This window comes from Myxocyprinus asiaticus, chromosome 9 (genome assembly GCF_019703515.2).
Source record: "Myxocyprinus asiaticus isolate MX2 ecotype Aquarium Trade chromosome 9, UBuf_Myxa_2, whole genome shotgun sequence".
NCBI lineage: Eukaryota > Metazoa > Chordata > Actinopteri > Cypriniformes > Catostomidae > Myxocyprinus > Myxocyprinus asiaticus.
Window position 1 is genome coordinate 16,319,866 of NC_059352.1, and position 26,962 is coordinate 16,346,827.

Below are 26,962 nucleotides of genomic sequence, written 5' to 3' on the forward strand. Positions count from 1 at the left end.
CAGCTTAGATGCTGTCATCCATAGATGTATGGGGCAGTTAGTGGTATGCACACACACAAACACACAAACCCACACTCACATGGAGTTTGTTGAGCAGAACTGTGTCTGTGGTGCTGGTTCCTCCAGGTTTGGCAGCTTTCCAGAACTGTTTTTGTGCCGAGTATCTGTTCATGGGACACAGTCTGAACAGACAGTCTACAGAGAGAGAGAGAGAGAGAGAGAGAGAGAGAGTGAGAGAGAGAGGAAACAGACATTTCATCCAAGCACAGACAAACAGAATACAAGCATCACTCATCATTGCTCTTGCAACCACATACACACACAATTACACAGTGTTTCACACTCACACAAAAGCTGCTAAAGATCAAGATGACAGTGTGATCATAAATGGTAAGGAAGAAAATGAGTATGAAAATCAGTATGTAAACTGTGTGTGTTTGTGTAGCTGTTACAAAAAAGGGATTAGGCCTAGTTTCTCATCAGATGCAGTAAAAAGCCTTTAAACATTTTCAATAATAAAAAGCCTTTCAGCACTGTCACTTGAAGTTATTAAAGGTGAACTGTGTACTGTCAGTTCTGCGCCAAAATAATTATTGTTTTCATAAAGGTTTCCCTGAAGAATCTCCCCATTGTCCATTGGTCGCCAAAATACACTGGTGGCCAAGAGTTTGGAATAATGTACAGATTTTGCTCTTATGGAAAGAAATTGTTACTTTTATTCACCAAAGTGGCATTCAATTGATCACAATGTATAGTCAGGTCATTAATAACGTGAAAAATTACTATTACAATTTGAACTTAAACTGCTTCAAAGAGTTCTCATCAAAAAATCCTCCATGTGCAACAATGACAGCTTTGCTGATCCTTGGTGTATTTTAGCCGTCAGTTTGTCCAGATACAGGCATTTCACCCCACACTTCCTGTAGCACTTGCCATAGATGTGGCTGTCTTGTCAGGCACTTCTCACACACCTTACAGTCTAAGTGATCCCACAAAATCTCAATGGGGTTAAGATCCACAACACTCTTTTCCAATTATCTGTTGTCCAATGTCTGTGTTTCTTTGCCCACTCTAACCTTTTCTTTTTGTTTTTCTGTTTCAAAAGTGGCTTTTTCTTTGCAATTCTTCCCATAAGGCCTGCACCCGAGTCTACTCTTTACTGTTGTACATGAAACTGGTGTTGAGCTGGTAGAATTCAATGAAGCTGTCAGCTCAGGACATGTGAGGCATCTATTTCTCAAACTAGAGACTCTGATTTACCTATCCTCTTGTTTAGTTGTACATCTGGCCTTCCACATCTCTTTCTGTCCTTGTTAGAGCCAGTTGTCCTTTGTCTTTGAAGACTGTAGTGTACAAATTTGTATGAAATCTTCAGTTTTTTTTGGCAATTTCAAGCATTGTATAGCCTTCATTCTTCAAAACAATGACTGACTGATGAGTTTCTAGAGAAAGCTTTCTTTTTTGGCTTTTTTGACCTAATATTGACATGCCAGTCTATTGCATACTGTGGCAACTCAAAAACAAACACAAAGACAATGTTAAGCTTCATTTAATGAACCAAATAGCTTTCAACTGTGTTTGATATAATGGCAAGTGATTTTCTAGTACCAAATTAGCAATTTAGCATGATTACTCAAGGATAAGGTGTTGGAGTGATGGCTGCTGGAAATGGGGCCTGTCTAGATTTGATAAAAAATGACTTTTTTCAAATAGTGATGGTGCTGTTTTTCACACCAGTAATGCCCTGACTATACTTTGTGATCAGTTGAATGCCACTTTGGTGAATTAAAGTACCAATTTCCTTCCGAAACAGCAAAATCTCTACTTTATTCCAAACTTTTGGCAGCCAGTGTAGATAGTCCCGCCCCGTGAAAACTAACGCAATTGGTCGAGTCAGTAATGCTGTTGCTGATGCTTAAACAAATGGCAATGTTTTGATAGCACCACAGAGCCAAAATGTTTACACTTTTCAGGGGGGTCAACCTACAAATGGTTTTCTTAAAATTGTCTTTACATATTAAGCTGCCATAAGAGAAAGTATTTTAATATCCAAAAAATGCACAATAAATAAACAGTAAATATGGGAGTAAAATTAAATGGAACTACATGACATACACACATTCACATAGAGACTTTGTAGTCAAAACTGATAATAAAAGCGAAAAGAGAGGAAAGTGAAAATGTACTTCTTTCCAGCAGAACTCCAGCCTTACCAAATAAGGAGAGAGGGGGAGTCAAAGAGAGAGAGAGAGAGAGAGAGAGAGAGAGAGAGAGAGAGAGAGGGAGGGAGGGAGTCTGTTCTCTGTTTCTAGTTTCTGGAGATTGGGCTGATAAAACACCAAAAAGCTTTGGGGTCACTGAAGGAATGTAGGACACACACAAACACACACACACACACACACACACACACTTAAAAACATAGCTTTCGTATGCCATCTGATTATCTGATTAACAAATTACAGTTTAGAGTGTAAGGATTAAGAGTGTTTTAGAATTATAAAATAGGTTAGAAACAGAACTTGATATTGGCAGTTTCTGAAGAAAATGCAGTCATGTATCCCTATGCAAAAATTGCCACCACAATGGATGAATATTGTAATTTTGATCACTTTAGCTCAAGATTTGTGGCAAGATTTGAGGTGTCATTCAAGTTTGTTTTGAAATTTGTTCAAATTTATGAGCAATATTGGGGCCTGAGTAGCTCAGCGAGTAAAGACGCTGACTACCACCCCTGGAGTCACAAGTTCGAATCCAGGGTGTGCTGAGTGACTCCAGCCAGGTCTCCAAAGCAACTAAATTGGCCCGGTTGCTAGGGAGCGTAGAGTCACATGGGCTAACCTCCTCGTGGTCACTATAATGTGGTTCTCGCTCTTGGTGGGGTGCGTGGTGAGTTGTGCGTGGATGCCCCGGAGAATAGCATGAAGCCTCGACACGCGCTATATCTCCGTAGTAACGCGCTCAACAAGCCACGTGATAAGATGCGCATATTGACTGTCTCAGACACGGAAGCAACTGAGATTCATCCTCTGCCACCTGGATTGAGGTGAGTCACTATGCCACCACGAGGACTTAGGAATCGTGCATTCCAAATTGTAGAGAAAAGTGGAGCAAAAAAAAAAAAAAAAAAAAAGTATGAGCAATATTGATGCTTGCTGTAGCAAGTACCATTAATAACAATTTAAATGAATTTCATTAGACGCCTCATATTGGGGGGATTTGAGCATTTGTTTTGTTGTCCTTGCCACAGTCGCCTCTGGCTTGCTCAATGGGGGTGTAAAGACAAATAATATTTTTAATTCGTGATCTACAATCACGTTTTTCATCTAAACGCACAATGAAGACTTCATTATGACATTAAAACATTACAGACATTACAGTTTCATTTTCTGTTACAGAATAATTTTCTGTAAAGCTGTTTTAAAACTATGTGTGTTGTGAAAAGTGCTATACAAATAAAAATGACTTAACTTGACTTAAAATTTAATGACAGAATTTTCATTTTTGGGTGAACTATCCCTTTAAGAGTACAAGTCAATACTCACCAGTTACATAAAATATGGCTGTTTAATGTTGACAATATGCATTGAAAATACATTATTTGATACAAAAATTAGATTATTTATTTGATCATCTGTATGAATTGGTTTACTAATTCTCCCCTACATATTAAAGTGAATACAAGTGTGTGGGAGTTCCCCGCATTAAGAAAGAGGAACTTGCAGGATTGATTAAAATTGTGTGCAATACCAGCAATCCCGCGCTAAATTTCAGTCCCTATTTCAGCCTTTTCTTATATTAATTTCATTGTTACACATCTTTCTAATATTCTCTCATTCTTCAGCCTAATTTATACTATGGAAGAAGCTCAACTTTTTTCTCCTGGACAAACTAAAGCACTCTAGATGAACGAAGCCAGCATTTATAATATGCGCTGTGTCATTTTAAAATTAGTTAGTTGAGGGTGATGTCACAGTGTTTAACTCATCTGCAGATGCATAAATATATTTACACAGTAATTACAATCACAAACAATGTATCATGCACTCAAATGTTTTGTTTGTGAAAAAAGCATTGCTGGCTGCATTGATACTGTTGCACAGCTGGCAGTTTGCTGATTGTTAAGACAACGGTATGCTGGTGCAGTTGTCAGATATTCAATCCGGGAATCGTTATACATGAATAAGACGTTGTATTGTCATTCTTTAGTGCCTACAGTCAAACCTTTTGTTGACCACAGTCACGTTAGACTGAGGTCTTGACTCTCTGTGGTCATTAAATTTCCCATGGCAATTCTCGTAAAGAGTAGGGGTGTAACCTTGTGTCCTGGCTAAATTCCCCCCATGGGCCCTTATCAATCATGGCCTCCTATTAATGCCCTTCCATGAATTGGCTCTATCACTCTACCCTCTCCTCTCCACCAAAAGCTGCTGGGTGATGAGCGTACTGGGGCACTATGGTAGCCGCCGCATCATCCAGGTGGATGCTGCACACTGGTGGTGGTTGAGGAGAGTCCCCTTATACTATGTAAAGCGCTTTGAGTGTCCAGAAAAGCACTATATAAATTAACGTTCATTCACAGTCCATTTTTAAAGTTTTCCAAATAATGCAACCCGCATTTCTACGATTTTTAACTCACGATTGTGTTTTCAAATTAGCCAAATTCGTTGTGAAAGCGCAACCCTTGCAACACTGCACAAGCGCTGCAGCTGCTCTGGGGAAGAGAGAGTGAGAGGACAAGTGTGCAGCGTGCGCTTGTGTGGTGTTTAGAAAAATGCCGTTTCTCACTGGATTGACAAGACTTTTTTTCTTTCACATCACCCTTATTTTGTGGTCATTGAAGAGAAGTATTTTAAAAGTATTCTAACAAAATGTTATAAAGTAACTGTATTCTGAATACAGGTGCTTGAAAACGTGTCGGAGGCTGAATACAGTTTGTTCATTTTTGTATTCAGAATACGTAATGCCGTTACATGCATTCTGTTACAGCCCAACCCTGCATGCATGATTGTAAATAAAAAACATCACGTCGAAACTACACCCACAATTAGTTTAAAGCAATCATCAACTTTCTTCGACGAGCCGAGTTCTCTTAGGTCAAGAATTTCAGATTTGGAACAGGGGAAATATCACCAAAAGAACACCTTGGCATGAACAAAAACATCACTGCATTTCATCATCAATGTTTGGCGAACTAAAAGAAGCCTGTTCGCCCAGTTAGTATAAATGAGCCTTTTCACTCCTCAGAAAATATACAGGTAACAATCTAGTAATAAGGGCTATTGGATTCTGTAAAAAAAAAATTGAACATACATAAAACAAACATATGAGACATATATACACACATACACAAAAACACATTTTCTAAATAATAACAACAGAAAAAAGACAATCACATGCCTCCATTTTGCTATGGTGTGTGTTTATATTAGAAGGAAACAGTATGCATTCTTCTCTACTGGTGCCCACTAAGCATCACACAATTATCCTTCTCTCCCTCCCTCCTTCCCTCCCTTTATCACACAGACGGACATGCTATGCGGAACTGCACTGGGTTTATTTACAGCAGGATTAAATTACAGAGACAACTGTGACTGATAGGGAACAATAGATAAGAATACATTAGATTAAAGGAATAGTCATTATTACTTTTTATGTCCCTTTTTGAGCTTGACAGTCCATGGTAACTTTCATTTTATGGAAAAGAGCAGTGTTAACATTCTTCAAAATGACTCCATTTGTCTTCCACTTAAAAATACAAGTCTTTGAAACAATATGAGAGTGAGTAAATGATGACAGAATTTATTTATTTATTTTTGTGACCTCTCCCTTTAACATTCAGTGGCTGAAACTAGTGATGCAGCATACACACTGATGTATGTATGCACTCATACATTCACTCTCTCTCTCTCTCTCTCACTCACACACACACACACACACAAACACAGACTTCTAATCTTGAACTAGCTTCTCAGTGTCACCAGCAGATGCATTTTGAGTAAGTCAGCCTCAACCATATACAATCTTTTGTACAGTTTTTAAAGCGTGATCATTTATCTAATCCTTAAATAAGTGGATCTGTGTTGGTAACAATTTCCACAGCAAAGTAAACGTCCACAGAAATTAGATCAGACTGTTCTACCCAGGGAATTATGACATAAAAGATTTGTTTGACAGTAATAAAAACTAGCTTTACAATACATTGGTATAATAAATCTAAGATTGAAGAATGACTTGCTAAATTAAGTGGTTTTCATGAAATGACAACACTGTTCTCTTGGGTACATATGACCTTTGACTTCAAAATTCTGCATAAGTAACTGAACTTCCTGTCTCAACTGAAAATAAACCAGCATCACACACACACACACACACACACACACACACAAACATACACACTCCTCACCCCTGAATTTCTTTGGTGGGTTGTTCAGATCCCCTGCATCTGGTTGGACAACACATCGGTCATCAACCAACCTGTTTAAAACAAACAAGAGTTTTACTGTGAGGAGGGGCGAATTCCAATCATAAGTCATCATCCCTATGCCCTACTCACTCTGAAGGACAGAGCTCTTGATGTGGGAGCATGGCATTACTGTATGAATGTACCCTCCGATAACAGTCTTGTGGAAGGGCCCTTCTTGAAAATGTTTTTTTACTTTAGTTTGAAATGACTCTTCGAGTGGTGTCCCCTTCCCGCAGTGCCCTTTAAGGGTGCAAAAATGTCGTTTGGAAAATGCTCAAGGTCTCCCTGCATATGTGTAAAGGCCTGTTCACAACAAGTCTGTGACGAATCTCTGACGGAAGGTCTATTCACACAGAGTCTGTGAAAACATGAAATGAAAAACTCTTTCACTTCTGTACAGTAGCCGGTGCTGTTGTTATACCAGTCTCCTGCCTGCACCTTCAGCTGTTAAAGATTAATACAATGAATGCTGTTAAAGCATTTATTTACCTAATTCAGCACAACTGTTTCATTATGTTTTTTCCATGGTGTTGATGCATATGTATATAATCTGTGTTTTTTTAATGCGAGTGAGATGAGTAAAAAGCACTGTTGCATAAATATATGTCCTAAGTATCTTCCAAATGGACTCCAGATCCCAACTTCTCTTTTTATAATGCCTGGATAATATGACACAAGTTACAGTGATAAAAACTCACGTGGAATAATGTACATTAAGAATAACAGTTTAGTTTAAAATAGGATGCACTTATTAAAAATAATATAAAAGAAAATACTGGCTTACTGCTTTTATTTAAATTATTGCAATACTTTGTTATATTATTGTGATGAGGAGGAGGGCGGGGCCGGGCCGTGAATCAGGCTAATCAGCCGAGGAGAGGGATAAAGCCGAGCCAGATGCAGCAGTTTGGGAGAGAGAGAGAGCCACACGCAGCTGCCGTGTGTGTGTGTTTATGTCTTTTTAAGTTTTCATTAAACATTATTTTGTCTGTTCAGTCGGTTCCCGCCTCCTCCTTGCCCATTTTAACCCTGTTACATTGGTTCTGAAACCCGGGAGGGAGGAGGGGTGCGCTGTCGTGGAGTCCTCGCCACTGCCGTCTGCCCAAAGGAGCAGCCTCGTCCATCCGCCGGGGGACGGAGGAGTCATGCCGGCCGCCTGGACGCAGAGGAATGGCCGCTGTCCGCGAGGTGAGGAGGGGCTCGCTGCTGGCCGCCTGGAGTGGTGGAGCCGCTGCCAGGGACGGAGGGGCACGCTCCCAGCTACCAGAACATGGAGGGGCATTCCATCCGCCAGGGGTCGGAGAAGTCGCTCCGGTCCGCCCGGGGAGGAGTGGCTGTCGTTCGCCAGAGGGTGGAGAAGTGGTCGAGGACCATGCGATGGCGTGTCTGGGAACTGGCGAGCAATTTTTTTTTCTCTCTCTCTCCTCTCTCTCTCTCCCTCACTGTCGCTCCGCCTTGCTCTTTCCCTCCCCTTGTCTCCCTCCCAGGTCTCGAAAGGTGTGAAAAGCCTGCCAGCAGGCGCGGCCAGAAAGGAGGGGGGAGATGTATGTCATGCCGGGGGTTCCCCGGCCTGAAGCAAAGGAGGGAAGAGTGTGACGAAGAGGAGGGTGGGGCCGGGCCGTGAGTGCGCACAGCCGACCCCTAATCGGGCTAATCATTCGAGGAGAGGGATAAAGTCGAGCTGGATGCAGCAGTTTGGGAGAGAGGGGCCCACATGCAGCTGCCGTGTGTGTGTTTATGTTTATGTCTTTTTAAGTTTTCCTTAAACATTATTTTGACTGTTCAGCCGGTTCCCACCTCCTCCTTGCCCATTTTAACCCTGTTACAATTATCCTTGCAATAACAATAGCAATGTGGTTCTGCAGTCGTTTGTCTAAAACATTGCATGTAACAAAACTTTTTATGGTATTTTACTATGAGCTCAAACAAATTGCTGAACCTCACTGCACTTTTTACTGCCATGAGCATATAGCAGGCACAGTGATCTACATATTAAATATGCACATTAAGACAAAACACCATAAGCAGACTTTCAAAAACAGAACGGGTTTATGTTTGCAGTACCAAGGGTTCATGAACTGCAACTATTTATTTTTAAGTATATAATTTTCTGGGTGTGTATCAGCTGCACATAAAAAGCCGGTGTTTGCCAGTTGATTAGCGCCACCACGCACTGGATTGAGAAGCAGCAGCGACTCTGGAAAAATGACAAAAATTTCTTATCTCATTGGTCAGTCAGTTTTCATCACAGTACGAAGAAATAAAATCGTACCACTCTCCGTAAAAAGGCCGATTTGTCGGACCCGGTATGAATAGCACCATCGGAATCCACTTATTACCATACAAAAGCTTGTTCAGAACGAACATTCGTACTGAAAAAATGTTTGGTGTGAACAGGTCTTTAGTTTGTCTGTGTGTGTTTGAGTGAGTAAATAATTGAGTGCATTTTTATGTGTGCGCTCAGATTTAGCCTTTTTTGGACCAAAGCAGAAGCTTACTGGACCTAATCCAAATTCCACAACCAGTCAGCCATAAATATGGACACACACACACACACAGAGGGTACACACTGAGGGTTAAACTGCTGACAGCTAGTTAGCAGAATTACAGTCTTATTTATGTATCACAGATTATCCTTCAGCCAAGGTAACTTCATGAAACTTCAGAAGAAAATTCCTGCAGTCTTGATCTTTAAGATCTTAGTCAGCAGAAAACAACAGGAGGTTAATGTTGAAGTATTAATGGAAAAAAGTCCAAAATATATCTTATACAATCAGTGGCTGGTTAATTATTCAGCTTGTTAATTATTTATTATATGTAATAATTGCCCATGAAACAAATGTATGAACCCTCTGTGATTAAAATATTATTGCACAGCATTCAATGAAACATTAAATATTTTGAACAACTAATTTTAAAGCATTATATAATTGTGAATGAACTCACCCCAGTGTGCTTATGAAGCCACTGGTAGAGCCTTCAGCATAAAGGGAGCACACGTCCCCAGTGTGCAGGAAACTTGACATTTTGTCCACCATGGCAACCACTCCACCACCTACAGAGGATAGAGGTCAAAGAGTCAGGTTATTATCAAACTAAAATAAAAGGACTCTGAAAAAATAGGTAATTAAACAATTGGAAATAAGAAAACAGTAACAGACTTACAGGAGTCCCAAAAAATATTTTTTAATTGATTTTTAATAGTGCTGTCAATTTTTTTTTTAAATCGCATAATTTTTTGTAGTTAATCGCAATAAATTGCAGATTTTGAAAGTGCTGCAATTTGAAACTTTATATACTTATTTTCATCTCAAAATGCATTTATTTCCATCTTAGGAAAGAAAATAAAACAATATGTAACAATACAATGCGTTATTAACATTTTCCAAACAAAGCCTTCCACAGTATAAAGATAGAAATGCAATAAAATAGCACAAATTCAAGTAACATTAAACATTTCCCAAAGTCTGCATGGGAGTTTGACTAATTAAAATAACGTCTCCCAAAATGTTGCATTTTCATTGCAATGGGCATTAAATTAGACAGTGGCTATCCTCTTTGTTACAGCAATCGTGAAGCCGCGTTCATAATTCGCGTCACGCCAGCGTCAAGCGCCGCTTTGAACTCCACATGAAAAGACAAAAACGTCTCATCCTGCATTTTGGTGATAGTTAAGACTTGACATGCTTCTGTGGTAATTAAAATGCAAATTACCTAGGCTGAAAAATACTTGATTGCTATCAGAAGTCCTAACTGAGCTTGTTTTGTACATCAAATAGCATTAAGAGGTCCTTTCTCCATCACTTTATCATTGACACGGAAGTGCTTTTGTGTGTGTGCGTTGTGAAGTGTAATGAGTCCAGGTGGACACATTACAAAGGTTACGCCCTTCCAACCAGAGTTTATGCTGGTTTTAGCTGTATTAACGGTAAATGCGTTAATCGCGATTCAGAAAAATGAACACGGTATACTTTTTAAATTAATAGCATGCGTTAACACGTTAATTCTAACAGCTCTAATTTTTTTATAAATGTTCTAAGTATGAAGTGTGAAGCAAACAGCCAACAAATTATAAAAATAAATACATCTGAGAGCCCTTTAAAAACAATGTTTGCACACATAGAAGGAACATTCACATCAAAACTAACTTGATGTCTTAAAAGACAACATCTATGGCAGAAAATCACAAGTGGCTCTTTCGAGTAGCTATATAAAAACATGTGATAGAAAAAAATATATATTTAATAATGAGAATCCTGTGATGGGACCAAAAAACAAACAAACAAGCTGATGACTCCAAAATTGACTGCTGGACCTTCATTCTATTATAATTCTACTACAATTATAGTTCTCTCTTTTTACTTTAAAGAAGCAAATCACTGAAACCATCCTAATTAGATTCTTATAAACCATGGGGCCTCGTCCCAGTTCTCATTTCAAATTCTGTTCATCCTAAAATCTAAGTAATAAGTGGTTAATTTCAATAACTAAAAGTTGACAAATTATCAGATGGTAAGTTATCTTCAAACTCCAATCAAAATGCAACAGAACACAATTACATGTCAATATAACAATTTAAGAATCAGAAAATGTAATATGTAAATGAATAAAAAATAGATGAAAAAAATAAGCCCCTTCTGAAACTAATATTCGATTGACCGTCTCAAATGAAATGGAAAAACAAGTGCTGGATAGTGCTGAAATAAAAAGACCCATGTGAAACAGGTGCCTTCACAGTGTTTGATAAGAAATACTTCATAATGACAGTTAACTGCTTTGGAACAGACAATGCTATTCCTTTGCAACAGTTCCACATAACATTTTTAACACCTTGTACTGTTTCACCACCCCAGATTCTTCCTGTAACTCTACTAGATTTGATTAACAAATGATTAGCCAGCCAAACAGTAAATATGCACGCAGAGAAATAGAGAGAGAGAGAGAGAGAGAGAGAGAGAGAGAGAGAGAGAGAGAGAGAGAGAGAGAGAGAGCAGTGCGGAGGAGTGATTTGCATGCGAATAATTTTCTCTCTGCAAAATACCTGCTACACACGAAAGCCTACAAAACGGCTCTTTCTGTTTTACATGAAAACTGTACTGAAGTCAGACTTTGCGATATTTGCGTAAGCTTTATCTGATTATTTAAACATCAGCATCAGATCGTCCGTCTTGAAAACAGAAACTAACAATACTGTTTCCACTCAAATAAACACTACCAAAGAGAAATAAAATCCCAAGACGTACATAAATTAGATTGTTCGTGGATTGTGAATAAATAAAGACACAGCCTGATAAAGCATCGTCACATGTACTCAGAAAACGCATTTAGTGCGAGCCCTAAATGCGCTTTGACTAACGGCACCAGACCCATGTTGATATTATCATAAAATTATTCTGTGTTAAATAATAACAGTGTGTGGAGAAGAGCTATCTAACACACTTGTGTATTCTTTGCTAAGTTTGTATCTTTTCCCCCGGTTTTTTCTCGTCCCGTAACTAAGTTTCTCATGGCAGTTTTTCTAACCTATGGGCGGGTTCTGTAGGGCGCGCGATGCTCTCCCCGCAGATAAGATAAATATTTAATAAAACACAATTCCTTCGCAAAACTCCTACTTGTCCGTGTATGTGGGTACAGGTTTTTACCTCGTTCTGGTGAAGTTGCAGGAAAAGTGGACGCTGTATTTTCCCAAACGTTGCGTCCTCTGTTAGAAAGTTAATATCCCGACTCTTCATAGAGTCCAGCTGCGGTCCATCGCCCCGATGTTCGTCTCTTTTCGGCTTGCCGAGTGACTCTGTCGACTGTCAGTTTCTATGGACTGATGGGAAATGGTGTTTTACTGGTGCCACGCCACGTTTAATTGAATAATCTGCTGCACTCAATAACTACAAGCCCCAGAATTTCCCTTTTATTGCGCTACTAAAAATAATATAAATAGAGTCTTTGGAGAAATTGAATTTAATTATATTGCATATCATATTAGCAAACCTCAGTATTTAATAATATATTTATAAAATATAAATGAAAAAATTTTTTATGGACAAATAAGACAATACCTTATTCAGAGTGGCACCTTATTTGATTTTTGACAGGACTGAAAATGAGGATGAGGGGCAGACTAACAATGGGTTTTAGGCATAAAGCTGAAGCATATAATTTCTGCGCCACTAGCGCCTTCAAACGGAATTGCAAAAATAAACTTTATTTTCAAAACAGCTTTCTGACTTCGCCCCTCGTCTGTCATTGGTCAAACAAAGAGTTAGTCCCGCCCACAACTCACGCCATTGGTTGCGTAACGTTGTTGGGGCGGGTTTAAGCTGGTCTCTCTCACAACAAATATATCAATTTGAATAGCTTTCTAATAGTTGTCTCTGCATATTGAGCTGGGGTAGGAGAAAGTATTTTAACCCCCAAAAAAGTTACATAGGTCAGCTTTAAATAGGTTTTGACTGTCCACAAAACAATGAAAAAACATCTTTCTCGGGGGGGTGGGGGAAGTCTTTTGTCGGTTATCTTGAAATTAGGGACCTGCGCAACGTGCTGTCTTCTACCTCAAACTTAAAATATAAAATATATATTTTTACTACAAGTTATAGTAACGATGTTTCAGAGGGTCGTCTTGAAGGTAACCGTCCGGCTGGGGAAAGTCTCGCGTGAGTTGCATGCGACATTCATATACAGTATTTATTTTGTTTATTTGGAGTCCCTCGGAAACTCTAATCCTACCGCTACACTTAGCCTAACCTTAAACCTCACCTCACTCCTAACCCTAACCTTAAAAACAGAAAATGAGACCATCGCGAGACTTTCCCAGCCGGACGGTTACCTTCAGAGAACATACAGCCGTCAGTTTATCAGACACATGTCAGCTGACCGATCATATGATTAATTCCGGAAGTGTGGTTCACAACGAAAACAGTTATGTTAGCTATGGCACCAATACTGAACAGTTTTGCTGTTTTATTTCTCTGCTTGAGCATTATTTTGGCAGTGTATTGTGACCGTGATATGAGTGCGGTGTCCTCGGAGTCTCAGGGCACGGATTGTGGTTGTCAGGGACTGAAAAGGGAAGGTACTGCTGTTGACGTAAGTGAGGAAAACAATCTGAAACACCACGATGGTTCAAATATATACTCCAAAACAGCTAATGAAAATCCACATACGCCAGAACATGATAAATGCAGCAAGGTAAGTTTATTATTACACATGTTTGCAGTTATATACGTGCTTAGCTATAGATAGGGGACAAATTTGTCCTCAAAAGTTAGCTAAATCTAAAGAAACATTTATTTGGGGAAATTCAGGGACATAATCAATTGTAAATTTGACACATTATATAGCAAATACTGTATATAGAAATTTTCTTTTCTTTTAGGGTTAAGGTTAGTGCTTAGGTTAGTCTAGTAATTATAAATAAGCTTTATATAAAAGCAATAGTCAAAAGTCAGTGGTGTGTCCCAAATTCAGATAGCCAAGTAAATGTGTTTGTGTGTTTAGCTGGTGCTGCTGCAGGGAGGTTGGTTTATGATGGGTACAGATGAACCTGGAATACCGCAGGATGGAGAGGGTCCTCAAAGGAAAGTGTGGCTGGACCCTTTTTACATTGAAGAGCATGAAGTCACAAACCAGCAGTTCCAACACTTTACCAACCAGACAGGCTACATTACAGAGGTAACACACACATACACACTTACAGAGCCATAATGCAAATAATGAACACAAACACAGACTGAATCTGTTGTCTGTGTCTGTAGGCCGAGCGTTTTGGAGACTCCTTTGTTTTTGAGGGACTGCTGAGTGAGGAGGTGAAAAGCACTCTATCGCATGCGGTGAGACACACTTTTTTTTTTTTTTTCAAACCGCATGTTACTGCACTAAAATGTTGGGTATATGTTTGATTTAAAATGTTGACTTCGCAAAGCCCTTCTTTCATTATTTAGTGGACCAGTTACAGTATACACTTTCTTTTATGCATTCATAGATTTTAACCTAAAATTGTGATGTTGAAAAAAAAGTTCAGGTCAGTCCATGTTATAAGTCAACCACCCAAATATATCTGAGTGTAAATCAAGAGGGGCTAGAGAACACAGTGTCTTAAGAAGTGAGGGAAGGTGTGGAACAGGAAGATCACTGGATAAGATCATAAAACACAAGTAAAATATTTACTTCAAAAAATGAGCCTGTGTGACTGTGCATGCATAAACCCCTGTTTTAGGAGAAAGAGCTTGAGATTGCAATCTCCAAATAGACCAGAGGTTTATTAATAGATTGTGTTTTTCGTTCAGTGTATTGCTTATGTACTTCTTGTGCGACAGTTTATATGGTGCGGTATAGCAGGTTTTCAATGTATATTATCATGGTCAGTAGGTGGCTGCTGCTCCTTGGTGGTCACCAGTGAAAGGTGCTAACTGGAGACACCCAGAAGGACCAGATTCAACAATAGAGCAACGGTAAAACTTAATGCAATGCAACTTATTGCAATTCAACACAAATGATAAAATCAGATGATACTTTGCTATGCTTGTAAGTTCCAAAACACACTTTTAGGTCATATTATTTACTTCATTCTTTCTGTGTGTTTAGGATAAATCATCCCGTGCTTCATATGTCCTGGTCTGATGCTCAGGCGTACTGTCACTGGGCCAAGCGCAGACTTCCCACTGAGGCAGAGTGGGAGTTCGCCTGTAGAGGAGGCCTGCAGGATAGGTATGGGTGTGTCAGTGTTGTGCAGTATTTTTTGTCCATTTTAATGTCTTTATAACACATTCTCTGTTTGTCTCTCTTGCTAGGCTGTACCCATGGGGAAATAAACTACTGCCCAGAGGTCAGCACTATGCTAATCTGTGGCAGGGAGATTTCCCTAATCACAACACAGCAGAGGATGGCTATATTAACACATCACCGGTAACAGAGAGAAAGACACTGTAGACTAGGAAGTATATTGTCATATGTTAATTAATTCTGTGTTGTTTATCATTGTGTTTAGAGAGGAGAACTTAAAGAACATAGGCCACAGCTTTTGACCACATCCATATAATGTATTTGATGTCTTGGACAGGTGATGTCATTTCCCGCCAATGGCTTTGGCCTGTATGACATGGTGGGGAATGTGTGGGAGTGGACGGCAGACTGGTGGAATGTTCATCATACTACAGAAGACAAGTACAACCCTGTAAGACTCATTTGGGCGAATGAGCAAGCATGCATACTAGAAAAGTCTTGATGTTCTTTCTTGCATATGAGGCCCTTATCCTGTATGTCCTAATTTTTCCACAGAAAGGACCAGAATCAGGGACAGACAGAGTCAAGAAAGGAGGCTCTTATATGTGTCACAAGGTACACACAGACCAGTAGAGCTGTTGTGCACATATTTACCAAAACTTTATCTGCAAGAAAAAAAACATGTTTATGAAGCTAAATCAAATATGTTTCTTCTCTTGAATGTTCTCTCTCTGAAGTCTTACTGCTACAGGTACAGGTGTGCAGCCCGTAGTCAGAACACCCCAGACAGTTCTGCCTCTAACCTGGGCTTCCGATGCGTCTCTGACCTTGAACCATAACCTCAAATCTTTATGTCCTCCATCATTGATGTCATAGACTAAGATATTGTGCCATTGACTTACATGTCATTTTAAATCCAGAGAAATACTGCATTTTTATGTAAATAAAACAATTTGTAAGAGTTTGGTGTTATTTGTTTAATTCTTTATTGTGTCTTTGTATAATTAATAGGCGGTATAGCAAAGGAAGAATGTATATTGTTTTAAAGTAGCTTAGGTAAAGATAAAAGTTATTCTGCACAATTCTAATTATATGCACAGGATACTGATGTGAAGCCCTAGGAGTAAATTTGTGAATGCTTTAGTTTCTGAAATGACCAGTTTCATGCCTTGATAAAATGTTTACAACACCACTAATCTTATATTAAGGAAACTATATATACCATGGTGTTTACATACTCAAGGTACTTCAAAGAATACCATTTCATTACATCATCATGGTAGTGTTCTTAAAGCATGGTATACCATTTAACTTTTTTGTACTATGCTTAGTCAATTACAACATCTTTTCATTGATTTCCTGGCAAAAGAATGGGTCTGGTATCTTTTATTTGGTAAAAATTTTCTAATCATATCAATTGAACAGTCTGTTTCTCAATCTACTGTTTAAAAATGTGAAAACGTTTACCTTATAATAAAAGTTAGTGAGAGTGTCTGTGGCAACTTAAAATAACAAAGACAAATGGAGGAACATTAAAAGATTGGTTTGTTAGCCGTGGATCTGCTGATATTGATATTCTGATAACATGGCATCAGGGTGTGGCAGGGAAGGCAGAGCCAATGTACTTCTTTCCGTCCCCATAGCTGCTCTTATCCCAGGTGTAGGTCTGAATGCCCTGGGTCTTTCCTCCCAAACTCAGATAACACCTGAGAATACAGACAAGCATTTAAGGTTCATGTGGTTATTAATGGTTAGTGGCTAATCTGGATCATATTTTTTATATCATTATTATTATCATATTAATCTATTATTTTATCTTATGTATTTTATTTTCAAATTATTATAAATTATTGTTAACATTATATTGCAATTATAAAATAATGATGTTTTTTGTTATCCAATGGATGGATGGATTGTATTAACAATGAATGGGTGAATAAACTCATACATGGTCACATTAACTGATATATGTACTGATGTAAACAATAGTTTTATTTAATAATAGGATGGATGGATAGAATTTAAAATGAATAGAATAAAGTGAAGCTAAAAAGTACAACTCACATCTTGCCAGGGCGAGTGATGTAGCAGAGACTGTAGACTGCCAGATCAAATTCAGGACTAGAGCCAATAAAGGCAGAGCCAACCTCCTTAAAATATCCATCCCAATTGAACTGCATTCCCAATATATCAGGATATGTAGTCCACTGAAAGAGAGGTGAAAATGTTGTATTTAGTAGACCAAATCTTACTGTATAAAATGATAACATCCAAACTGACTTATATGTCCTCAATATGCATGCAATAACCCTACAGGTTGGTTATATATGAATGTTGCAACAGTGACTGGTAAATTTAACAGATGAAATACTCACAGGGCCATTGAAACTATGGCTGTAGTAATTCACTAGTCCTTGTTTCTCATTCAGATAGAACTGCAGCCAGTTGTGGAAGCCAGACACCTTACCACCCTTAATTTCCCCTGTTCTCAGAGAAGCATAAGAAAGACAGAAGACAACACACACACACACACAAACTATGTGTCAAAAAACAGTATGCACTCTCACAGCCTCACTTATGATCACACACAGACTGACCTACAAAGATGTGCTCAAACCCGCTGGAGTCCAGCTTGCCACCAGATCGAGAGTAAAGGCCGAACCACATCATCTTGAGATCCTGGATAAACTCCTCCTGTGACGAGTACACACCTGTCCCATAACACAACAAACACTATGCAACTGGGTTGGACCTGAGGGTAATAATTACTGAATTTTCATTTGACAGCAACAAAAACAAAACAATTTGGTCTTCTTAGAAAAAAATGCAAGTTACTTTTTTAGGATCTATTTGCATTTGAATATACAGCAGCACACTTTGTGAAATAGCTACAAAGCACTTTCGAATTCGTTAATTTCTAGATATAACTATATTGTTCCAAATTGTTCTGGTCAAGGAATTTCAGAATTTTTTTCTTCTTCTAAAATATATGTTTTATTTTGCATTATTGTAATAGCATAATATAAATTTTGTGTTGAAGTAGGTTTTCTGCAGGTAGGTAGTACCTTTAGAGTGAAAGAAATTGTAGAGCTCCCTGCCCAGTTCAGTGTTTAGCATGGTCTCTCTGAGGAAAGTGTCCTGTTCCTGTACCTCCTGAGAGGGGACATCCTCAATATCTCCTGTCACTCTTCTATAGTTGTCTAGCAGATTCAAGAGAGCTTTATACGTGGGCTTGGAGAACAAAGTATCCTCGCTCACATACTTGAACAATCTAGAGAAAGAGAAAGAGGATTATAATGCATATACTGTAACATTCTAGTGTATGTATGTGGACACTTAGGTCACACTTAAAAATGTTGGAAATGCATTGCATTAGACAATAAATATCTAACCAAGTGTTATTTCTTTTAAATTAACCCTTGTGCATCAATAAAAAAAAGTTACTCTGAGCTCCTTCGAGGACAAAATGTCCACGTCAAAAACCTGCCATTATAATATTATGTATTCATATTATTTTCCACTTTCAATGAGTTAATTTTTTTAACCAACATCAGTCCTAATCATAACTACCAAATATTTATTCATTTTTAGGGTTTTAACCCTTTAAATGCCAGTTTGTTTATATAACACCACTGATGTTTTTTATGAAAAAAATGAATTCTTTTCCATATACTAAATACCAAGGGGAATTTTTTTGGGGGGGGATTATCATAGTCTGGGATATGTCAATGATTAGCAACAACACTGATTCTGATGCATTATTATTTTTTGTGCGGTGTCAGATTAAAAAAAAAAAAAAAAAAAAAAAAACTCACACTCAGGACCTTAGAGGACCAAAATGTCTGCATCAAAAAACTGCCATAAAAATATTATATATTAATATTATTTTCCACTTTCACTGACTTTTTAACCAACATCAGTCCTGATCATAATTACCAAATATTCATTAATTTTCAGGATTTGAACCCTTTAAATGCCAGTTTGTTTACATAATGCCACTGTTTCTTTTTACACACACACACACACACACACATTTCTCAATACACACATACGAAACACACTCTGACATCCATACCAACAAACCCACACAATTTTAGCTGCATCATTTATTCAATTGGCCTGCAGTGCTCTATAATACAGCAAACAGAACATAGGAAAAAAGCATGTATTTGCTCCATAGGCTAAACATGAGAAAAATGGTGCCATCTGGTGGAAAATATTAAAAATTAAAATTTTGAAGCCAGGGCTCCGGAATGAAAGCATAATATCATAGAATTCATGATTTTATGCTTTAATGGCGCTGGGATCAAATATTGCAGTTTTAATGGGTTTCAATGGGGACATATTTGTCCTGAAGTTCCTGAGTGTAACTATTTTGTGTACACAGTGTATTATAGATGTATTTTAGTAACTGAGGTTGAAATATCAAAATTCCCCCAAAAATACACACCTGTGGCAAAATTTATGCCGTTGGCATTAACACAGCCAAAATGATCGAAAAAATATCCCAAAGGTCACACAAGGGTTAAGTTACCACAAGCCCACTTTTCAAGCAAAACATCTCACAAGAAGGAGTTCCCTTTCGAGTCGGTAACTTTGGCGCTGCGTCAGTAACTGACACTGTGGGAGCTCCTCCCAGAAACAGTGACCTTGAAAACCTATTCTATCTCAGTACCAATTTGTTTGGCTGGTGACGCCTGGCACTCCACTCTATGCATGTGTCATTGCGAGCATACAGTATAAGCAGGAGTTGAAGCAGTACTCATAGGGTCTGTGTTCACTGTGAACACATGAAGCTTAGGAGCACTCATGACTCTCTTTCGTTGAGAAAGTTGAATTCAGTCCCCCTCCCACATCACTACTTCTGTGCCTCCTGAGGCACCGCATGAAGGTGGAGGGCGAATATGGGATATAGAGTTTGGAGATTATGAGGAGGATTTGTTATCAGCACAAGCCTTGCACACCTCTGATTCTCTATACGTAGCATTTTCGCCTGTTCAATCTGCCCATTATGACCTACGCCTTATGAGATTTTTCAGCTCGAGTGGCCCATATCTCTCAACTGGATAAACAGTTCTAGTGAAACAGTTCTGTATAGAATGTGTGTCTTACGGGCATGATGAGAGGTCATTCTGAGAGTTTGTCTCAGAGGAAGAGATCTGTGCCTGAGGGTCAACAACCAACTGTGAGTCTGTGGCACTGTTAGAGTCCAACCTGAACAGTGTCTCAGACAGAGACTTGATCTCATCGTCAGTAACTCTGGCTGATTCTAAGGATGTGAGAGAAACCAAGACACAGTAAAGAATGAATTAGTGCATTTAGAGAATAATAACATTGACAGAGTTTGAAGGAGATAAAGAATGGAATACAGTAAAATGAAAGAATGAAGTAAGGGAGAAAGAGTTTTCAGAATTGGAAAAGTTTGTTTTAGTAATTGTAAGCAAATTAGCCAAGTAATTACTGTAATTACAAAATGTGCATATTTTCTGAAGAAAATGTAAGTGGTGTTTGCCAATGCAAAAGTCGCCTCCACAATGTTAGGTTGTTCTTGGTGCTTGGCAGGGCACTGTGTGGTTGCTAAGGTTTTTCTGAATGGTTTTAGTACATTGCTGTGTGGTTGCAAGGGTGTTTTGTGTGATTGTGAGAGTGTTGCCTTCCCCAAGTCTGTATGATATGGCTCAGGTCCCTCCTTCAATGTAAGTCTAAGGGATTTTTTATACCAATTTCATTGATGCCAGGCAAAAATCGTCTGATCACTTAGAAAAGCTACAGCACACCTCTCCACAATAAGCTGCATGATTTGGAGCATCATTCATGTCCATAGCACAAACATGCAGGACAAATTATGAGTTAAAGTTTAATACTTAGGGCTTAGGGATTTGTTACTAGATTGTAACTAGCCAAACTTTGATGTTAGGTTGACAAAGCCTTGTCTGAGCAACTTAAAGCAGATCAAAGGCCTATTGTGGGTTTGTTTACATTTGAATTTTTGACAGTTGGAATTTGAATTAACGAGCATTCCGTTATCCCATTTGAACATTCCGCCAATGTAAGTCTGTGCGATTTTTCCTCTTTTTGATCGTCCGCTGTGCAAAAACAGTAAGTTAGATCAGTTAGAAAAAATATAGCAACCCAAGTCATAACAGTCTGAAGGTCTGTGCCATTTGGTGGCAGTACTTCAAATTTTGGTCTTCTTTTATGGATTTTGAACCCTATACACAATTTGTAGCATAGAATAGAACATGGATTATGAGGAGGATTTGTAACCAGCACTGTAAGGCACTGAGTGTTAGGGCAGTAGCAAACTGTTAGTAAAATACGATTCGGATGCTTTATTCTGCCTTCTTCGCAGTCACTCTTCGATCAGGAGATGAATTCACCGGTGGGAAGAAATACACGGACACAGAATGTCACAAGCAGTTCTTCGATTTATTAAAAGCAAGCAAGGGGTTTATATGGTTCTTGTCACACAAGGCTGGGGTTATTTCCTCTCGCTTACAGAAGTACATTCTTATCAAGTACATTTTGTGATCAAGACACTGCCAAAAACATACAAAGCAGATAAGCAAGCATCAAGGTCACATTGTTCCATCTGAGGTCTATTTCTCACACAAAACAAAAAGCACTGTAAGGTGTTTATAAAAAAGGCATGCCCTCTCATTTTAGTTTATGTCATGCAACATATAATTTCAAAATGTAACATTTCAATGATTAATGTTAAAACCGTTTCTTAATCATGACTCAGTGCAATGTTAATTTAGAGTCTGAAAATGTTTGTAATCAGATCTGTGACAGTAAATCTTACTGGATTTGAGGATATTGATTTGTTGTTTTCGTCATTGTATGTCCAAGCCTTGCAAACAATGCTGGGGTTAGTGCAGATTTGTACTGTTGACAGCCACAAGTGTGAATAATTAAGTAAGGATTTATCTTACCTTTAGTAACTTTTGCATATATGTTTTATAAAAAGAATCACATGTTCTTTTTTCTGAATATAACTGAGTCCTTCATTACAAATTCCCTTTAATCATACTACATACTATACAAACCACAACACAGTGTTTTCTGAGTAACTCTGAGATGCATAAAATGGTGTGTGAAACTCTACAGGTGGATACAGCAGAGCTCCTTACCAGGGTCACGCTGATTGGTAACAGATAAACCCTTAATATTAAGAACAAACTGCTATATTTATACCTGCTATAAAACACTGATTTGTCCCACGTGACTCAACAGGCCTTGTGCATTACGTGTGTGAGAGATTTGTGTATAGCCTATATATGATTAAATTACTGTCAGTGTTTGTTTTGCCTTTTTGTCTAAATGAACAAGGAGTAAGCCTATCTTTTGAAAAGTTACACCTTTTTTTGTTAAACTGCAAAACTCAGTTTTGTCGTGGCCACGTCGTATTAACTTGTGGGAACGTATTAATATATTGTGGCCACTAGATATTATGTTGAGGAAATGAAATCCTTTTCTCGTGGCCACGATTTTTAATGACAAGGTAACAACATCCTTTTTGTTGTATGTCAAGGGAACGCCATCCTTTTCTCGAGAAAAGGATGTCGTTCCCACAACATAATATTTCGTGGCCACAACTTTTTTTTTTTTACATTAATGTAAAGAGCTAAATAAAGACCTATGACCGCGTCATGGACAAACAGCAAAAATGGAAATGATTAATGAAATAACATTTTATTTTGAATTATGAATGACATCCAAAGACATGATGATTAATAAAATAATATTTTATTTTGAATTATGAATGGCATAGCCTACAAAGAAATAGTGTGGATGGTGGCGTTAAGACATAAGTGAAGGTCCGACTGCGGCAAGCCGCTGGCGGCGTGTGCCACCCCCAAAATTACTGGAGGACTGCTTTCAGTAGGCGGCTCGCACAGACCCAACACTTACAGTGCAGTATTATTATATATCAGTATATATTCATACATAAGTATTATATAAGTATTATGTTAATATATACGTATTATTTACTTTTAATATTTGTAGTATTTTAAAGATTCAAGTATTGCAAAATAAAGGGCATCTTGTGGAGCACTTGCTTCTTTTTCACACATGACAATAAAAGACTGAGCACAAGCTATCCTGAAAAAATTATTTAATCAATTACAATAATGACAACTGTGCATGTGCACAATTTTATTTTTTACTCTGTGCTTGTGCATTGTGGGATTTAAATGTATCCAATTGGCTTGAGTGTTCTGACTACGTTCACCAAAATTTGTTCAGATCCATTTAATGATTCAGTGACCATTTCTGGTGATCTCAGAAGGTGGTGACAAATGAGTATCTTGTGAAAAATTAGTTAGTCACTGAATCAACGATCAAAAGACAATTTCAATCCTTTAAAATTTGTTATGTCTACAGACCTACAAAGAGACTTTAGTAGAGGTTTAAAGCATTATAAAAACAAATTAAATGTATCATTTCCCTACAGTTTGTGAGCTGCTGAGCATGACTTTTATAAAAAGACAACAATAATAGTCTTATGATAATTATAAATAATTTAATTAATAATAATTTCAATAACGTCTGTATATTTTCATGTATAAAAAAGCACATCTACATATCTATTCACTTCAGTAAAATGCCTAAGTATTCTAAGCACACAGCAGATCTATCTTTTTTCCTACAGTTCATCGACTGCACACCAACATATAGGAAAAAGGAGCTGATATTAAAAATAGCTATACATATTTAACACAGATCTAGTAATCTGCTTAAATTGGTAAAAACAACCTATCAAACTATTAGCTCACAAACATAATATAAAAAGCATAACTTAATGAAGACCCATGCGCTGATATAAAGTCCACTTTATAAACAAAAACCTTTGTTTTTTTTTCTGTAGTGCATTTCACGTAATGCTGCCAATCATGAATGATATGCTGATAAATAACTCTCATTTGTGTGTTCCTCATCTCTAGATTATTAATTTAGATCAACATCAATGCAGATAGAAAACATGCATAAATGAGCATTGTTGAAAGTAACTTTGTAGAAATTAATAGAGCCGCGTTGATTAGATTGTCTGACTGACGGCCTATTACATAAGGGTTGTTTCGGATCATGAAATTCACCTGTGATTGGCTGGATAGTCGCTCAATCAGCCCAAAGTAACAAAATGCAAAGAATATTGTATACAAATCCACTTATTGGACTCGTTACGGGTTTAGCTTGGAAAAGTGCAGGGGACAAAAATTACCTTTTTAAAGAGTGCGGGGGACGTGTCATCCACGTCCCCAGCGGCTGCAACGCACTTGATCTAGTGGCCACGACATATCATCACGTTCCCACGAGTTAATATGACGTGTCCACGACAAAAATAAGTGAACCAAACCTGTCCCTTCCTGGGTACTGTAAGTTTCAGTCCATTTTTGTTTTCTTGTCTTACCATCTCAAATTAGTTTTATCTGAATTTGATGACCCACTACATACAGTATATGCTATGTATAACATTTTAATGTTCCACAAAATGAAGGCTCTTATGCTCACCTCGACAACCACACTGCTTTTTATAGTCATTGCAGCAGTCCTCATACTGCTGGCATTGCAAGTCGCAGAGGCAGCCGTTTAAGGCATTGTAGAGCTTACCATATCTTCCTTTACAGGATAATGACCCTTAAAGGAGACTAAACATATTACATATGCTAAAAACAGCTAAGGCATTATTTAAGTTGTTTACTTGACTACTCTTTGGGCTACATTTCATGTGAGGAAATAGCTCTACTACGCCAAGACACTTTATTAAGTACACATCAAATGAATTGTACTAGAATTAGTGTTTGTATTAGTCTGAACTGACAAGGATATAAAACAATTAGACATAAGGCACAGCCTAAAGCCCCCCACCTCCCCCCCCCCCCCCAAAATAATCTGACAGTCTTAGTCACTATTTTCTTTCATTGCAATTTTTCACCCTAAAATGAAAAGTGGTTTCCATATAATTTAATGATGACTGAGGCTGTCATTCTGACTCACGTCTCCTTTTGTGTTTCATGAAAAAAAAAAAGAAAGTCATAGGGGTTTGAAACAACTTGAGGGTGTGTAAATGATGACAGAATTTAAATTTTTGGGTGGACTATTCCTTTAAAAATAAATGAGATTTTGTGAGTCATAAGGTGACAATTTTAAAAGCAAAAGTCAAATAAAATTAAGAATCACACTTATCCACAGTGACACTAACTGTCCCGAGAATCTGAGAAAGAGTCAGTGAGGGAGAGGAAAAAACAGTATGTATTGGGATAAATGCATTGATATACAAAAACATACATAAACATTTATCATATTCCTTTTCAATTAAAGGGACAGATCACCTAAAAATAAAAATACTGTCATTTACTCACACTCATGTTATTCTACACCCATATGTATTTCTTTATTCCATGAAAGACAAGGTCATGTTTGGTAGAATTTTAGGGATTGACAGCCTCAGTCACCATTCACTTTCATTGTATGAAAAAAAGTGTGCAATGAAAGTGAATGGTGACTGAGGCTGTCAGTTCCTAATATTCTGCCTAACACCTCTTTTGAAAGAAAGTCATACGTGTTTGGAACAATTTAAAGGTAAATGATGACAGAATTATAATTTTTGGGTGAAAAATCCCTTTAATAATGAATGAATGTATTCTCATACAACTCCTGAACTTACCGCTGTAGCCCTGAGAGATCAGGGAGATGGTGAGAGAGAGAATGAGGATGATCTTCATCATGGACATTAGATGATTCAGATGCACAAGCTGCAGATTTAGACCGAGTTTGTTTTTTTAAACCTGCTCAGATCAATAAATCCGTAAGAACTCCTCCCATGCACCAAAGCAACCAGTCACAATGAAAACCCCCAATACTTGACAATAAAAGACTAGGTGACTCAGTTTCACCGTGAGCAAAAAAGGAGAGTGGTGAAGGAGAGGAAGTTGTTAAAATAATCAAATGAATCAGTCTCTGTTCCTCTTAGTTCGACACAGTTAGTAAGTTTCTTTGGTCAGTTTCTCACAATCTGTGAGAAAATCAGAAATGTTAAGTTTCAAGTTCCAGGAACGGTAGACACCTGGTGAAAACAGATGCAATACAGCATTATAATATGGCATATATAGAATATACTGTAGTATGCAATGTATTATGTCTATACTGTCTTGAAATCATGCTTTACTTTCATTTGGCAAGGGTTCTTGGCAAGAAAGTGATCCCCTGTATGTTTCCATAACATGGTGTGGGTGCAAACAGTCCAGGTGGCTCCATTCACACTGCAATCAAGATAATTTTGTCAAAGCCTTTCAACTTCAGGCTGGTGTACAGAGCTGTCACATGCTCAGAGATGTGACAGTTGTTTAGTTTTGTCAGCTTAGTTTGTGCTCTGGTCTGTTGTAAGCCAGTTTGACAGTTTAGCATCCAGAATGTTCATTGTTTGTAAAGTTGTTCTTGCTATAGTAGTTTTGGAACCACTCCTAAATCATCCTGATGGGAATTATCTTATAGGATTCCAAAATAACACAACACAAAAGTAGACAATTATTTATTTTTTTGACACAGAGTTCACAATAAACCTATTCTAATAAAAAATGGTATATATATATAAACACCCCTGTTGAACATAAAAAGGAATTTAAAGGGATACTTCACCCAAAAAGGAAAATTCTCTAATAATTTACTTACCCTCATGCATCCCAGATGTGTATAACTTTCTTTCTTCTTCTGAAACACAAACAACGATGTTTATCGTAAAGGGTAAAGTGGTTATTTTTTGTTTTATTGAGCCAT

At 37.9% G+C, this 26,962-nt stretch overlaps 3 protein-coding genes across 4 annotated transcripts in view; 1 reads left to right on the forward strand and 2 right to left on the reverse strand.

The window, feature by feature from the left end:
* The window catches only part of itpr1a (inositol 1,4,5-trisphosphate receptor, type 1a), a 66,751-nt gene extending 54,215 nt beyond the window's left edge, over window positions 1-12,536 (reverse strand). For both annotated transcript variants that reach the window (XM_051706804.1, XM_051706806.1), the window contains exons 1-5: window positions 12,517-12,536; window positions 12,106-12,278; window positions 9,410-9,518; window positions 6,404-6,474; window positions 80-195 (exon numbers count right to left, since the gene is read on the reverse strand). In XM_051706804.1, the coding sequence (XP_051562764.1) occupies window positions 80-195; window positions 6,404-6,474; window positions 9,410-9,501 (279 nt within the window). In that variant the 5' untranslated portion in view covers window positions 9,502-9,518; window positions 12,106-12,278; window positions 12,517-12,536. The remainder of the gene's footprint in view (window positions 1-79; window positions 196-6,403; window positions 6,475-9,409; window positions 9,519-12,105; window positions 12,279-12,516) is intronic.
* A 785-nt stretch (window positions 12,537-13,321) lies between these two features.
* On the forward strand, window positions 13,322-16,711 carry sumf1 (sulfatase modifying factor 1). The gene is made up of 9 exons (XM_051706839.1): window positions 13,322-13,648; window positions 13,958-14,131; window positions 14,215-14,289; window positions 14,828-14,910; window positions 15,044-15,166; window positions 15,250-15,364; window positions 15,519-15,632; window positions 15,737-15,796; window positions 15,919-16,711. Exons 1-9 carry the CDS (start codon window positions 13,382-13,384, stop codon window positions 16,018-16,020), a joined length of 1,113 nt encoding a protein of 370 aa, XP_051562799.1. The 5' UTR covers window positions 13,322-13,381; the 3' UTR covers window positions 16,021-16,711.
* endou (endonuclease, polyU-specific) lies at window positions 16,553-26,088 on the reverse strand. Its single transcript, XM_051706847.1, has 7 exons — window positions 25,854-26,088; window positions 20,294-20,450; window positions 18,247-18,452; window positions 17,779-17,892; window positions 17,557-17,663; window positions 17,246-17,388; window positions 16,553-16,887 (listed from the first exon to the last, which is right to left on the reverse strand). Exons 1-7 carry the CDS (start codon window positions 25,918-25,920, stop codon window positions 16,773-16,775), a joined length of 909 nt encoding a protein of 302 aa, XP_051562807.1. The 5' UTR covers window positions 25,921-26,088; the 3' UTR covers window positions 16,553-16,772.
* Between the last annotated feature and the right edge of the window lie 874 nt (window positions 26,089-26,962).

Coding starts and splice junctions, on each gene's coding strand:
- endou (XM_051706847.1), bottom strand. CDS start 25,920: ATGTCCATGATGAAGATCATCCTCATTCTCTCTCTCACCATCTCCCTG. Junction 17,893..18,246: donor CAATTTCTTTCACTCTAAAG/GTACTACCTACC, acceptor GTTATGGGACAG/GTGTGTACTCGTCACAGGAG. Junction 16,888..17,245: donor ATCACTCGCCCTGGCAAGAT/GTGAGTTGTACT, acceptor CTGTATTCTCAG/GTGTTATCTGAGTTTGGGAG.
- sumf1 (XM_051706839.1), top strand. CDS start 13,382: ATGTTAGCTATGGCACCAATACTGAACAGTTTTGCTGTTTTATTTCTC. Junction 15,167..15,249: donor AGAGGAGGCCTGCAGGATAG/GTATGGGTGTGT, acceptor CTCTCTTGCTAG/GCTGTACCCATGGGGAAATA. Junction 15,365..15,518: donor GCTATATTAACACATCACCG/GTAACAGAGAGA, acceptor TGTCTTGGACAG/GTGATGTCATTTCCCGCCAA.